General features: G+C 41.2%; 1 protein-coding gene across 1 annotated transcript in view; it reads left to right on the top strand.

Annotated features, from left to right (window-relative positions):
- Positions 1–16,789, top strand: part of PSMC1 (proteasome 26S subunit, ATPase 1) — an 81,225-nt gene that overhangs the window by 35,503 nt on the left and 28,933 nt on the right. Inside the window, exons 2-3 of the mRNA XM_086937676.1 lie at positions 5,275–5,328; positions 9,124–9,220. Coding sequence (XP_086793802.1) covers positions 5,275–5,328; positions 9,124–9,220 — 151 coding nt within the window. The remainder of the gene's footprint in view (positions 1–5,274; positions 5,329–9,123; positions 9,221–16,789) is intronic.

The raw sequence follows: 16,789 nt of genomic DNA, 5'->3' as shown, positions 1-16,789 counted from the left end.
GTCATTGACAGACTGCCTATTTTCCATTGAAAAACTATTCCATTAACGTGGTTTTATTTATAAAACTATATAGTGTATAAACAATCTGTGGAAATTGGGTTTGAGCAAACATATTTATCATTTGCGTATCATCAAGTAAAGTGTTCTGATTTGGTTTCATCCTATTAAAATATTTTTTTCAACAGAATTACAAAACAAGGGCTTTCATGACTACTGAAATGTATTTTGAAATGTTTGTACTGTTCATTTTTCACCTATTTAAATGTGTGTTATAATAAAACTTTCCTTCCTACAGCCTTTCGTTTCACACTTTTTGCACAGCATGTTTGTCAAACAGTTAATTTTACGAATCCCTCGTGCAGCAGCCAGAGCGGTTGACTCCTGAGCACGGGACTCACGGTTCGATTCCCGCTGGCAGCACAGATCAGGACCCTGTGATTCTGGGCAATAGCTCACTTAATCTACCTGACGGCCTCCAGCGCCTTAAGACACCTAGGGGTGATTAGTTTGTGCTTTACAAATACCAGATACAGAACTTTGCAGTCAGAGAAAGTAATTGTAGATGCAAACTGACTTTTGACCTCTGTCTCGAACACAGAATAAATGTGACAACATAAAAACAAGATTTAAAGGCATCTTTAATGCTCCTTCACTTTGTGAGTGAACAGAACACTTGTTGTTTGTTAGCTCACTAGAAGAAATATAGCTGCCCTGATAAAACCTGAGTCACCATAGCAGGTGGCCGAGGAGATTTATTTATTTATTTATTTATTTATTTATTTTTATTTTGAAAGTTTTATATAGCGCGAACAAGATCTTTGCAGATATCAGAGCGCTTTACAAGGGGGAGATGGAGTAATAGAATGTAATAGTTGAGGTAGTTAGGTACAAGGTGCATAGTTACATAGGTAGGTCAAAAAAACAGGAGGTAGATCATAGGTGAGGTAGTGTCAGTACAAGGTGCATAGTCAAACAGTTGCGCCAATAATATAAAAGTACAAAAGTAAGCATATACTTATTTAAGCGTGCTGCAAGTGTTTTTGGAGATAACATAAAGGTGGGCATAGTTGAGGTAGATGCGTGCAGGATGTATAGTCACACAGGTGCATCAGTAGTACAAAAGTAGGGATGGTTGAGGTGGTGTAGGTACAGTGTGCAAAGTCAGACAGGTGCGTCAACAATACATCAAAATACAAAGAGGGAACATATACAATCAAATAAGTCATAATACCAGTAGTACAAGTAGTACAAAGAGGGAACATATACAATCAAATAAGTCATAATACAAGTAGTACAAGTAGACCAAGGGGTCAGGCAGGTATTACGGAGCGGATTCATGAGAGCTACAGGATAATAGATCATGTGTATTTAGCCATGAGGATCGCTTTTACTTCTTTCTTAAACAGTTTGTTGGAGGAGATGAGCCTGGTTTCAGGAGGGAGTGAGTTCCAGATCCTGGGTGCCATTCCTGAAAAGGAGCGTTTATAGGTTTTTTCCTTCCTGAATCTTCGAGGTTTCAGCAGAAGATTGTTTGTGCTTCTAGTAGTTCTAGAGCCACCCGAGATTGTCAGCTTTTGAGTGAGGTAGCTGGGCGAGTTGTGGTGTACAGCCTTGTGAGTCATGCAGGCGATTTTCAGATGTATTCTGGCTTCAAAAGGCAGCCAGTTCAGGGATTTAAAGTCAGGGGAAATATGCAAGTGTTTTTTTGAGCCAGTGATGAGTCTCGCTGCAGCGTTAAGGGACGCTCTAAGGGGTGCCGTTGTTGTTAGGGGGAGCCCGCAGAGAGCGGTGCTTCTGTATTCTATGTGCGGGATGACTATAGATTGTACTGCAGTTTGGAAGTCTTTGGCTGGAAGGAAGGCTTTAAGTTTTCTCAAGGTATTGATTTGGAAGTTCGCTCCTTTGGTTGCCTTGCTGATGTGCTGCTGCATGTTGAGATTGGCGTCAAGTGTTATGCCTAAGGATTTTGCTGAGTCTACGACGGTAGTTTATACATTTAAAGCTGTTAACTGCTTAAGCCATGTTTGAGCCGTGGAGATTTTTGCGGGATGTGAGATCAGGAGGAACTCAGTCTTCAGGGCATTGAGTTTAAGGTGATTCTCTGCAAGCCAGGATTGGGTGTTTCTGATCGTGGTGTTCAGAAGCATGATGTCCTTGGGGGATTGTATTTTGAGATAGAGTTGGGTGTCGTCGGCATACATGTGAAAGTGAACATTGGATGTCTGTAGCAAAGTAGTGAGAGGTTCCATAACTAGGTTGAACAGTGTAGGGGAGAGGGAGGATCCTTGGGGGACGCCTAGTGATACAGGTACCGGAGAGGACATCAGGTTGTTGCTTTTGAATCTTTGTGAGCGGTTGTGTAGAAAGGAGGTGAACCACTTGAGAACAGTCCCTGATATGCCCATTCTTGTGTTTAACAGTTCGAGTAAGTTCTCATGTTTAACTGTGTCGAATGCTGAGGAGAGATCCAGAAGGATGAGGAGGCAGGTTTCGTTTTGGTCTAGGATTTGGAGGGCGTCGTCCACTATGTGCGTCATGGCTGTTTCGGTACTGTGCCCTTCACGGAAGCCTGATTGATGAGCGTTGAGGAGATCAAACTTGTCTGTGTTTAGTCAGTTGTAGCTGTACGCATTTTTCCAACAGTTTGGCGAGGGTGGGAATTTTTGTAATAGGGCGGTAGTTGTTTAGATCAGTGGGGTCTGCTGTTGGTTTTTTTAGTAGAGGTGTGACTTGTCCGACTTTGAGGGCATCAGGGATGGATCCTTGTTGAAGAGAGCTATTGATGATTTTAGTCCAGAGTGGGAGGAGCAAAGGGGTAAAGTCTTTTACAGCGTTTGCAGGAAGGGGGTCAGTTAGGTGATTGGATGGTTTCAGGGTGCTGAGCAATCTGCCAATTTCTTCTTCGGAGTAGGTGCCAAAGGATGACCATGTAGCGTTGTTCTTTGGTTCAGGCGCTGCTGTGAGTTGGGGGTTGGAGTAAAGGAGTGCGTCATTGAGGAGATCGCTTCTTATGTTGTCGCTTTTTTGGTTAAAGAAAGCAGAGAAGTCTTCACGGGAAGGTGTAATGCCCATGGTGCTGATTGTCTGGGGTTGTTCTTTGGATTGTGTTCTGATTAACTCAAACAATTTCCTTGGGCGGTTTTTTGCTTGGGCGAGCTGGAGGCTGAAGAAATCTCTTTTTGAGCGTTTTATTTTCCTGAAGTAGGCGTTTCTCTGCTTCTTCAGGCTTTTTAGGTGCAGTGCAGAGGGGTCTGACCTCCAAGTGCGCTCTGCCATTTGCATGGCCCGTCTATCCTCATTGAGGCTCCTGTCATACCATGGGTTGGAGATCTTGGACAAGACTCTTTTCAGTTGCATGGGTGCAGCCTCATTGATTATTGGGGACATAGCATTTAGATAGTGGTCAGTCAGGAGTTGAACGTCCGGACGGGGGAAGTAGTAGATTGCAGCTGTTAGGCGGTAAGGAGTTTGGGTTGAGTTTCTTCATGTCCCTTTTCCAGACTTTGGGCTTAGAGGGTTGCAATGGGTTAAATTTAATTTTTTCATTGATAAGGAAGGAGACAATATGATGATCTGACCAGTCACAAGGTTGAATTGACTCCAGTTGAATAGCGTCCTCTTTGGCGATGATCAGGTCGAGGATAGAACCTTTCTCATGAGTCGGGCTATTGCCTATTTGGGTGAGATCAAGGGCGTTGAGGAAGCTTTTGAGGCTATTTACCACTATTTACCATTTGTCAAGGCCTGCTAAATAAATTATAAACCTTTTTCGATAATCTCTTGTCTATAGGGCACATGAGTGCATGTACTAATAAGATAATTTAAACAATACAAACATTCAGTATATTTGTATCTTTTCTTGCGCCTACTACTGTAGCTTTAACTTGTTGAACATATATACCCGAGCTCGTGTATAAGAATTTTCCACGCAGATAAAAAAAATTTGAAAAAATACAGACGATCTTCATGTGGCCTATTGATGAATATTTTTGTTGCATGGTTACTGCCAATGTTCGTCATCATTTGTCCGTATTATACAGGCAGATACTGCCTGCTGGCACTGAATGAAACATTAGGAAAAAAAACAAATACCATATACTGTACCCAGAGGTCTTCCACTGGCTTTCATTCATTTAGGCAGGAGCTGTCTCAACCACATAAAAACAGAAGTATAGGCAACCAATCACATGTATGACCATCGACTGTGATTGCCGGTACCATAGTCATACTGGCCTTTCTGAGGGCCTTGCCTGTTACAGAGAGTAAGTTACCATACCAACTCGGTCTCCACGTGAGCTTGTGTTGGAGAAAATTATATATTTTAGCTCCAGATGTTTAATTTGTCAATGTTATTGCATTATGACGGGTGGGAGCTCAGTGGACTTCTGCATTTGCTGCAGGTTATCTGTTCTTGACCCATGGTCATAGATGAAAATCCTGGCGTGTCGTTTCCGATTTTCACATTTTTAAGGGTTGGGTAACAATTTAACCTCTCTTAGTGTCAAATGTTGATGGCCATCTACCTATTCTGGCAAATAAAAAAAATTGTATGCTTGCAATATGCAAATGATTTTCACGTCCTAAGCCAAACACCATTTAGCATTCAAAGATTTATCAACACACTGCCACTTTTATATCAAACAACAAGGGCTAGAGTTGAACCTGTGGAAAACTAAAGAGGTGCGTCTAGTGGACTTAAATACAATAAGCACAAGTGGTTCATTAAAGGCGAGCAAGTTGAGTTAGAACAGTCATATGAATACCTGGGAACCCATTTATGAGAACCTGGGATTCCCTTTAGGGGGGCAGCTGTTGTTTACCATCCACATTATGACCTTACAAGCAAAAGCCCATTCTTTAATATATGCCTTCAAGCTTCTGAAAAAGAAACCGAGCGGTCCATCACACAGCCATCTCTTGACCGTGTTGGCAGCACAACTTTTACCCACCCTGCCGCACGGTCTGGAAATATGGCATGGCAAGGAGATAGAAATCTTAAATCGGCTCCAAATAAAGGTCTATAAAGCAGTCTTCAGTCTTTCCAAAGCGTCCTCCCAAGCCCAGGTAGGCTTCAACAAATCAAAACCTTTGTGAAATTGTGCGGAAGACTTTGTGCCTCGGATAGTGGGTTTACGTTATTTTGCACTTGAAATTAGCATAATGCCCTTTTTAATAGGCTTTCCGAACACACTTGTGTGAAATACTTCAATATATATGCTGTGTCCTAACAAAAAGACTGGTCAATTGCATGCTAACCTTTACTTCTTTTTACAGGGGCAAAGTCAAAGTGGTGGACATGGTCCAGGAGGTGGCAAGAAGGATGATAAGGTACTTAATCTGTAAAATACGTGTCCGTTGCATTTAATTTCTAATGCCAATACACTCAAATGTTTACTGTTTGTTTACATTCTGTATTCTGCATGATTGATTGTGGGTCGACTGTCATCCCTTTTATAAAAATGCAACATTTTCTTACTGGTATGTGTATGCATCTGCTTTTTCTTTTAAAAAAATAGTCAACATTTCTGTGGGATTTTAAAAGATCTGTCAATGTCATAAATTAGAAATATGCCCCATTTCCCATTTGCAGATGTATGCTTCTATTTGGGAACACATGGTTTTGAAGCAGAAGTTGTCATGCAGCTAGTGACTTTGTATAACAATAATTGCTTTAAAATCTTTACATCATACAAAGTGGCAGGTGCTTGATGTCCCTCGTGCTTACATAAAACAGATAATAAAAGTGACAATGTGTGCACCAAAAAAACAAATGACGAAAAAGACGATATGCAGGGTTTCCCTTTGAATCTGTTCCCATGGGGTCTTTCAATTTATTGTAAAATGGGGTATTTTTGTTTGTGGAGGTACCCATGAGACTTCAAATTTGTCCGCAGCTTTGCGGTTATCATCAGGACTAATAAAGTAATGGTACAAATAGAGAAAGCCAGATATATAGGAGGTGGTACTGAAAACGGCAAAAGCAGGTTTAAAATTATGCCCTAGATTTATATACACCTACTACATGTAGCAAATTAATGTGTATAATGAAGGCGTGGAGCCTTTCTGTGTGCCGTAAAAATTGAATATTTGAAGATAGCCTTTAGGAGTACTAAGGTGTTTATTTCAGGGATGATACCCCATAAAACATACAGCAATTTAGAATAATTCAAGATCCATGCAACAATTATATACAATGTGCAAATTACACTGTTAAAATGCAAGGAGAGAAGGCAAAGGTACAAGGAGAGAAGGCAAAGGTTAAAACACTTAAAAAGAAAACCCTAAACTTTTCTATTGGAACCACGCAGAAAATTAGTACTACTGTAAAAAATAACAGTGCTCGTGTCAAACTCTTAAGGCTGGATGTAATTGTCGAAGCCCCAGATTGCAGCACAACAGCAAAATCCATTTCATTCTTCAGGTCTAAAGATCCTAATCTTTGATTTTCAGGTATTAATCTCTAAACCTTTTAATTTGCAAAAGGCGTGGAATCTGTTTAGCAAAATCTGCTGGAGTTCTTGATATTAGCAAGTTGTCACCCGCGAGTATTAACCATGGAATAAATTTACCATCTAATTTTGGAGCCTCGTGGGTGCATTGGGACAGATAACTAAATGCATCGTTGATAAAAAACGAAAATAGGCTAGGTGTCGGGACACATACTTGGCATACTCCTCTCTTTGGGAATTCTAACAGTTAGTTAGTGTCCCTGTTTCCCCATCTGCCTTTAGCAGTTCTTAACATGCAACCTTATAATGATGGAAAATAGGCCATGTGGGATTCCCATTAACTTGAGAGAGGGCCAGAGTTTGGCCCTAGGAACAAGATCAAAGGCTTCTCCTCAGGTTCATGAAGGATACTTACAAGTGATCTTCGGTTAACTTGGTATGTTTCCATAAGGCTAGGGCCTGTTTAGAAACCTGATCCAATGAACTAACTTTGGTTGTAAAGCCAGCCTGAAAAGATAGGATCTCTGCCTTGCTTATCCATTCCTGCAACTTGACCAGAACCCGTTTACAGAATACCTGCTGTATGTTGTCCAGCAGACTAATTGGCCTATAGCTGATGAGTTACTTTGATCGCCTTTTTTGTGAACCTGGATAATTTCAGCGCAGGAATCGGGTAAAGATCTCCCGGAACTTTATCAGGACCAGGTGCTTCCACAGTGTCATTAAAGGAAATATAATCTCCTCACTAGTTTTAAGGATGTTTTGCTGGTCTTGGATATAACAAGTATCCATACTCTTTCTTAATATCAGTGAAGTATAATTTAGAAAAATGAGTAACCCAAATGTGGGGCTGGATAAAATGATCAAATGATGTGCCGAAACGAGGTATTGTACCTTCTAGATGATCATTGCAATTGTTATTCCATTTAATTTTGCATGTTTGAACTGTATGCTTATATCGTCCTCTTGCAACACGAATGGCTAGTGAATGACAAGATGGATTGGATCAGATCCAGTCTGACTTGCGTCACACTCCAGTCTATCAAGGATTGTACCTTATTCTGCCTGGCTTGCTGGCTTTAGGGTCCTCCACAAATATACCCATCAGAGCATCAAAAGGGAATGATGAATTTTGGAAATTGGAATTTTATTATGGAGTAAAGCCACTTATGGCACTAGGGCTGAACTAAAAACATTATATATTCTTGTAAGGGTAGAAGTATTGATTTTGTTTTGGGCCACTTGATCGCCCTCTGGTTGTTCCCAACTAATCGCTCAATGCCTGATGTTGCATCCAAGGTAACAGCATCTTTTAGCCGTACTTTAGATAGTTTGTGATGCAAGTTATGGGACTTTAATCTAGTAATGGAATACCTAGGGTCTCACCTTCTTGCTCAGTGACTGACACAACACAACCAATTCGCTCGAAGATAGTCTCACTATATAACGCCAGCCAGCCGATAGGGTTTTTTGCGGTTCCTCCCCTTGCACCAAGGTCTTGTGGCCCGTGTAGTCCCCTAGACAGGGCAAGTGCACCCCGTGCAGCGGGATGAAGACTCATGCTATATAGTGCCAATGCCAGCTGGCCGATGAGGATATTGCTGCTTTTCCCCTTTGCTGCAAGGTCTTTTGGTCCCTGTAAGCAGAGCAAGTGCGACCCACACAGTGGGATGAAGACTTCCACTATATAACGCCAACACCAGCCAGCCAATGGAGGCGGGGGTATTGCTGCAGGGTCTTGTGGTCCTTGTAGACCCCTAGACGGGGCAAGTGCATTAAAGATAGTCAATACGAGTGCCCAAAGGTGAATTTCAGAGCGACTGTGTCATTATTTGAGGCGCTCAGGCTATCAAGTTTCAGTCCCATAGCTATAACATGAAGCAAGTTAAATCTCCAATGGGGATTGTCCGTCTGCATTTCACACGCAGGGATCAAATAGAGATCCAAATGCTCTGTTGGTTTACTGCTGCTGAGTGAAGACCGCTTACTGAGTAACTGTCACTGTAAGTCTGAATAGGCTTCTGCCATTTCTTAAAACATGGCCAACTAGCAGTATCTGACTCAATGTTGCAAAGATGTTGATCCAGTATAAAATAAAATCCAATTTTTCTTGATTCATTGTTTGTCAATTTAGAAACGCTTTGAGGAATCAGTGTGTAATTGACTGTTTTGGGTAGGCAGGAAACAATTTGTAGACACAAGAAAATAATACTACTTGAATGGTTGTCAAATACTTAAAATCTGTCGCAATACAAGATCAGACAAAAAAATCATCAACGTACTCTGGCGTAATCAGGATGCAAAATATAAAAAAGCATACCAAGACACTTGTATATCCATACATTCAGAAATGTATTTTTGTCACAAACAGTCTGCAGTTTAGTGCCATTGGGGTATCCGGTCAAGGCCCTAGTTGTATGCCTGCCTCAATATAATCACAATATTTGTTTTTGCAAACTAACAAAACGTTAACAGAGCATAGTTTTTGTAAGCAGCATATTTTGGATTAAATGATGCTTTTTGGGGATCATCTTTCAGAGTGCTGTACTTGGGGAGAATGTTCATGGTATTTGAAACCTTAGAAATGGTTCTTGTGCTAAAGATTTCTTCTACCAAAAGGTGTGGTAACAATGAAAATAATCCGAAAAATGTACTGCTTCTTTTATTTCAAAAGGATAAGAAGAAAAAATATGAACCTCCAGTTCCCACCAGAGTAGGCAAAAAGAAGAAGAAAACGAAGGGTCCAGATGCGGCTAGCAAGCTTCCCCTTGGTAAGAACTATATCATAAACAGTCTGCCGAAAGTGCTAACGTTTGAAAATCTAAGTCTAGTGGAGAATTTAAGGAGTCCTTTCAGAGTGTTCTTTGCAAGCAGCGTCTGGCATTCATGGACCTTTGTCAATAAAAGGAACACTTTGAAGCTGTGGGCATCTCAACAAATGATAGCGTGATTAGACATCTTTTTATTGCCATTCTCCAGATCATCTCCAACACAAGTCTATTGTAACTATATGCTCCATCGTTTAGAAGCTCCGAGGCCAAGAGTAAACCAGCATTTGCAATGCAATAGGTCTTGTATTTGAGAGAGTTTAAGCTATTGGCATTGTAAATGACAATGCCTTTCATTTATGTTTTGATAATTATCAAAACCTATAAATAAGAGGCATTGTCATTTACAATGCCAATAGCTCAAACTCTCGTAAATGCAAGACCTATTCAAAGAAGAGGCTGGCATTGTCCCGATTGCTTATAAAGTGAAAGCTCGCATAGCATGCTGAGTGTTTCAGGATAGCATGTCGTGCCTGCAGTGGGAGAAACTAATTAAATAAAATAGCGCTTATAGACTAACAAAGACGTACCGTGTAACAACCAAAGTTAAAGGGCTGGTCCTCATGGGAGGTTAGAAATGAAGACAAGGCGGTACTAAGGAGGGACTAACCATCCTATTAATGAATCAGAAGCTAGCATTTACGAAGGACAATGACAAATCTAGGCTGAGAGTGGGCGGGGCTCCAATACAGTATGGCTCGCAGCGCATGCACTGCTCTAGCCCAACCTAATAAATGGATGGATCAATGAATGGAGAGGTACGTGCATAAAAGTCATTAATGCCCCAGGCCCCCTTTACACTTGATGAAGTCCTAAGCACTTCAAAGCCCACCAGGGTTTTAGAGTGATACAAGTAAAGCATTACGGCACATACATGGGTAAAAAACAGGAGATGTGTAATTACTTCAGTGGAAAGTTAAAAAAAATAATCAAAAAACATGAAATAGCTATGGAAGACTGTGTGAGCCATGACGCTCAATGTATATGTACATAGAATTCCTCCACAAAGGTCATACAATTGCACCATGACCAACAGAATTGTCACAGCCACTGTGAGTAAGAAAGTGTCCCTTCAGCTAGGATTTTTCCCCATAAGCCATGAAATTGCCTGCACTTACACATATAATGAGGGGGATAACTATAGGGGAAGAAAATGAGATGGGAGTTAAGTGGAACAAAATAGGGCAAAAGCTACAATAAGGCCTGGAAGAGGTGATAAATGTGAGCAAGAGAGGCAAAATAAAACGAACAAGTTACCAGACAGACCATAATCAACACACACAGAACACATGACTATTCCTTTCCTCGGACACAAGAAATTAATGCATACATTAACACCAACAACTAGGTGAAAAAAGGCACTAATATCGAACATCCACATAGAGATTAAGGATGAATCCTGTTTACCCCAACCACACCTTGAAACAGCATACAGCACCGAACGCGCGCGCACACACACACACACACACACACACACACACTGCGGGCATATACATCCCCTAATTGCACCATACACGAATGAATGGATGCGAACACACCATAACATGCACTCACAGAAATCACCAAATGCGAAAACACACATTCATGCAGCCACCGTTAAAGGCACATATACACTAATCAAACACACATTTTCAAATGCGCGCCCACACACATACATCAAGTCCACACACACACGTTTGTTTTTTTGTCATTGGGATAAAAGCAAAGATGCACCCACAGAGCTGACACACTCATAAAACACTTGCATTTTCTCAGTACGTGTCCTTTAGCAAGGACACACAATACATGTCCCAACGAAGAGCTTGAAACCCGGTAGCTGACAACTTTTCAAGCAGTCGGTATTGTGCACCGTGGGTGCAGCATCCGCAGACACACAATAATAAGCAGTATACATTGATTATTTAACAACGTGTGTGACTGAGTGAAAAATACAACTGAAGCAGCATCATGCATTCCCCATGCATGATGCTGCAATAGTCATGTCTTCTGCTCCGACCCAGCCCCTCCCTCCCCTTCTGAGCTCCCTCCATCCTCGCCCTGCCATCCTCGCCCTGCCCACGCTCCTCTGCTGTCCCGATCGCCTGCTAAAGAAATAAAATAAAGGCGCGGCTCACCAAACTTTTTTTTCAATATTTTATCCTTTTAGTAAGCAGCGCAGCATGCTGTATGTGCCGCGCTACTTATTAAAAGCATGACATCTTATAAAAATTGAGTTATGCGTGCCACACCTTTTTGTTGTAGTGAGATGAGGTGGGGCTTGCAGAAAGCCCATCAGAGTTTGGTGAGCGGCGCAGAGTTAAAGAAATGCGCAAGTCATTAAACTCTATTTTTTCAATGTATTATACTTTTAGTAAGCAGCGCAGCATGCTGCCTGTGCCGCGCTGTTTATTAAAAAAAACACAGTTGATGGACAGAATGTAGAACAATGTCATACCTTCACCCCAGTACAAGGATCTGGGCCTAAATCCATCGTTTTTTTGCACTCCACACCACCCTGGGTTAGACACTGGCTATATGCAAATCAGCTCTGACCCTGTGCCTCATGGGAACAGTTCAGTCCGAACTACCAAGCCATGTGTTTCCCAGACCGGAATCAAGCATCCAAGGACTGGTTTCTGGCTATCAGCCTTCATCAGCCTGGATAGCTTGACTCCAGTGGTGTGGAGAGCCTGGGACTCACGTCTGAGTATACCCAGCACACTCGGGGTGAAAATTGCAAAAAACACAGTTGATGGACAGAATGTAGAACAATGTCATACATTCACCCCAGTACAAGGATCTGGGCCTAAATCCATCGTTTTTTTTGCACTCCACACCACCCTGGGTTAGACACTGGCTATATGCAAATCAGCTCTGACCCTGTGCCTCATGGGAACAGTCCAGTCCGAACTACCAAGCCATGTCTTTCCCAGACCGGAATCCAGCATCCAAGGACCGGTTTCTGGCTATCAGCCTTCATCAGCCTGGATAGCTTGACTCCAGTGGTGTGGAGAGCCTGGGACTCACGTCTGAGTATACCCAGCACACTCGGGGTGAAAATTGCAAAAAAACACAGTTGATGGACAGAATGTAGAAATTCAGAAACTCTGTCCATCACCACCCCCTGTTGTTTAATTATTTTGTCCACCATAAGCGTGGAAGGGTATACTCAGACGTGAGTCCCTTGCTCATTGCACCATCAGGATTTAAGCAAGCCGGGCCGAAGACGGCTGAAATTCCAGAAACCGGTCCCCGGTAGCTTGTTTCCTTCCCAGTGAAAGAATTGCCTTGGTAGTTTGGTTTGCCCTGTTCCCATGATGCACTGGGCCAGGGACAGACTAATTTGCATATAGCCAGGTTCTGAGCTGGGATGGTGCAACAAGCTAAAAAACGATGTTGGATTAAGCCCTGATCTCTTGACTGGGTGAGAGTATTCTGCTTAATTCAGAAACTCTGTCCATCACCACCCCCTGTTGTTTAATTATTGCGCTGTTTATTAAAAGCATAAAATATTATTAAAATAGAGTACCGTTCCAACACCCCAAATACAAATAACACCATTACTGCTGAGGCTGCCGCAATGTTTAACAAGCTGCTACTTCGCGAATAAAAAAAAAAAAGTGCTCACCCACCAGATAAAGCCTACTGTGTAACGCCACAAGTAGACAATCCAGTCCTGATGGGCCGTCCAAGAAGGAGACAGGGCGGTAACAAAGAAGCCTCATTTTGAATCACCAGCCACCGTTTAGCATAAACGATGATGCCAGCCTATGAAAATGAAGAGCAGGGCTTCAACTGATGCCAGCCTATGAAAATGAAGAGCAGGGCTTCAACTCCACTTCTGAAATCGCCTCAATTACAAAAAGCCTTGCAGAGCGAGCAGCGCATGCCCGCTTGCAACGCAGGTCTGCGAGACCTAAAAAAATAAATAATCTTGTGTCTTGAGCCATGTTTCTAGCGGTAGAATTTCCATTGCAAAAAACACAGTGCCTGCTGGGGGGTTGCCACTTGATTTAATATTTTGAGGTTGGAGACCAAGACATGCCAGATATTAGACTTTTAGGGACCCAACAACAGGAAGATATGCATGCCTCTGCCTCACATTTCTTCTGCTCCTCAATCCATGAAGGGCACAACATTGTCGCTGAGAGAATCTCAATTTACTTGCTTTCTATCATATCAAACATTTTCTTCAGCTTGCAATGGTTAAATGTGTGTGGTTTTCTTCTGTACTTTGCACATATATGAAATGCGAGTTTCACTTTTTTCCACTTCTATCTAGGAATGCACCAAGTCTCAAATTTGGCGCTCAAAGTAGATGCTTTTGCAGTTCATATTAGACAATCACAAAACTCAATGATAATTGTTTTGGTTCATCTAATCTCTTATTCAAAAACAGACAATCATTTTTTCTGAAGGATAGTTCTGAGTTTTCTCAAAGCTATCTTGGAGGAATTTGTCAAAATGTCTGTTTTGCACTATTATAATAAGATTAACCACTGACACCAGGTTGGAGGGCCTACTGTAATAAAATAATACAATTTACAACCAACAAGTTTAACTAATTAGGTCGTAGTGTATTGGAAGATATTGTCAGTTGTACTTATTCAATTTTGTTTTATGGTTGCGTCAATTTTGAAACCTGTTAAAAATGTCAACAAAAAGTACTCCATGTCGTGTTACTGTTTTCATAATATATTATTTGGATTTAAAACCAGATTGCTATGTTGCTAAGTTCATGTTGCAATGCTCTTTATTTCCAGTATCATGTAGTGTGTATACCTTAGGTATAAAATGCCCTCTCCTACGGTTATCTGTGATTGGGTTAACTATTCAAATACTTTATGGGAGCTAAAAGCATAAAACAATTGTAACACATTAAAAAATACATAACATTTGGAATCGACGTCAAATGCATGACGGTGCCTGCGATCATTAGTGTAAAACCAATAGAGTTGGTTTAAAATCCAAAAGGGCACAACGTAGTCAAATAAGTGTCTACACAAGAGTGCTCTAATATCTCGGACAATATGCACAACCAGTTCCTGAAATGGTGTAAGCAAAGATGGCGATTGCCGTAGATCATAACATTGGGTGTACACATCCTTTTCGAGAACATTATAGAATACAAAATATTGAAAAAAAACTGACACCATAAAACAATATTTAAAAAATGTCCATAAACTTGTGGCAGGATAGTAAGTGCCCATGGTCATGGCATTGATACGTGTATCCATATCAAGGACTAAATCTCAATGATCATAGTAAGTCTTCCTCAGAGTATAAAATTCATAAACCATCTTTAAAAGGATTATCATCATTACAACACTCGCGCCAGGATACTCCAGAGTAATTGTGCGCGTAATAAATCCCATATAACATAACGTATAACAGAGGAAAAAGGGAGTTCAAAGTACTCTGATGCTTAAAAAAAAGTACAGTTGATGTTTATACAAACCATATAACCAGCCCATTTATAACTATAATGGGAAAGGTTTAAAGTGCAAGTATGATATAGTGGCTAAGGGGGAATTTCATTTATATGCAAGAAAAGCCCTGTTATAGACAAAGCCTTAAAAATGCTCTTTACTGTCATATAATAACTTCTTACAGTTTGTTCATGGTGTTTGCCCTAATAAACTCCAATGTGGAACTTGGCAACCACACACAAAATCTTCTCCACAGTTTAAACATGCAGCAATCTAAGTGCAGTGTAGCACTGTCTGGTGCCAAGTTGCCTACAAATTGGGACTAAACACTGTTTCCTTGGGTGAACATAGGCCTGCTCGTAGTCAGTCAGGGCATAAAATACTGTAGAATGGGAAACCTTCAACTTATTACAAAAAGACTTAACACGATATGGCCTCCCCTTATTTTTAAGCATCTCCCACAGCTTGTCTCGAGAGGCTAAAAGGTGTTTTTTTAATCCACAAAAACTACATACAAGTGGGCTTTCTGTATATTCACTGTTTTCCAGTAGATGGACATGAATCCAAACGTGATCAATGGTGCTTACTTGTTTCCTAAACCCTGCCTGCAAGGGTGATAGTGCATTAGCATCTTCAGTCCATGTTTAAAGTGAACTCAATATTTGTCTACATAATATTTTTCTGGAAATGTCTATTAGACTTATGGGCCTATAGTTTAAAGGTAAATACTTTGAGTGTTTGCGGATGGATGGATGGATACAATCTCTGCAGCTTTCCAAAATGTGGGAATCTTGCCAGCCTCAATTACTGCATTTACAACAGTTTTGAAAAATACTACCCACTTTTGAATATCGCCATTTGAAAGGTTCTCTTGGATCTCATCCAGGACAGCAGCTGTAGCTCAGAGAATGCTCCTTTCTTTAATGATTTTTTTTATTGATTTCAAACTATTCAAGAAAACAACTGACAGCAGAAGTAAGGGGACCAAATACATTGCTTTTCCGGAAATAAAACAAGTAATTAATAATTAGTGAGAAACCAAAAACAATTAGCTAAGCAGAATAATACATTTTTCCTAAGGTTGAAAAAAAAGAGGAGAGAAGGAAAGACAAATATAATAAATAGCAGTGGATAGGTGGAGGAGAGCAACTTAAAAAGAAAATATGACGAGGATGGCAAGACCTGTAGAGCAGCCACCTCAGCCAACCAGCCCGGGACAGGGTCCCATGTCCAACCCAGCTTTCTCCTCCGAGGATGGTTCTCCATTAGAACCATCTCCAGTCTACTAATGTTCAGGAATTTCTGCCACCAGATCCATGGATCAGGAGACTCACTAGAAAGCCAGAATCGCGCTGGAACCAGTCTTGCTAGTGAGATAGAAAAAACATATAAGCCTGATACGTAGAGGGGAATTATTGGTGAATGTCCCAACCTAATCGGCTTCAGGTCGGCCATGACCTCTAGGTTTGAGATAACATTGAGCTTGCCGAAGACAAATTCACAGTACAAACGCAGCTCAGAACAAGATGCAAAAATGAACTGCAGTGGCTCCTGCCGAACCACAGCGGAAACAGCGTTCCTCCTGTCATATCTCCTAACAAAAAGACAAGGTTGGGTATAATACCAATCTCTGGTACATTTCAAACGATGTACCTTAATACGTGATACATTCACGGCTGAATGGAACCTCACACTGCTGCGCCAGAGGTCTGCGGCCGTTACTATTGTATTGAGCAAAACGCTTCACTTACTTGTCCTCTGCCGGAACAGATATGCCACGTTGCCATGGGCTGACAGATAAATAGCCATATAGACCAACCCTATGTTTCTCTTCAAAGGAGCTGTTCTTATCAGATCCAGACAAGGGTCTCACTGCTGATCCAGCTGAGGTCTTTCATCAGTTCTATCAGGACCTCTATAGTAAGGACTGTTCTGCTTCCACCAAAGAGATTTTTACGATTTATTGGCCAACATTTTGACCATAAGATGACTACTATCCGGCAGTCCAAATTACTCACAACTTCTAGCAGGAAGGCTTCCGGTCCTGACCAGATACCATTAGAGTTCTATTCTATTATTTTTTTTTTTTGTGCAGACTTTGGCG

Source organism: Lissotriton vulgaris, chromosome 9 (assembly GCF_964263255.1).
Source record: "Lissotriton vulgaris chromosome 9, aLisVul1.2, whole genome shotgun sequence".
Taxonomy (NCBI): domain Eukaryota; kingdom Metazoa; phylum Chordata; class Amphibia; order Caudata; family Salamandridae; genus Lissotriton; species Lissotriton vulgaris.
This window is presented reverse-complemented; position numbering and strand designations above follow the sequence as displayed.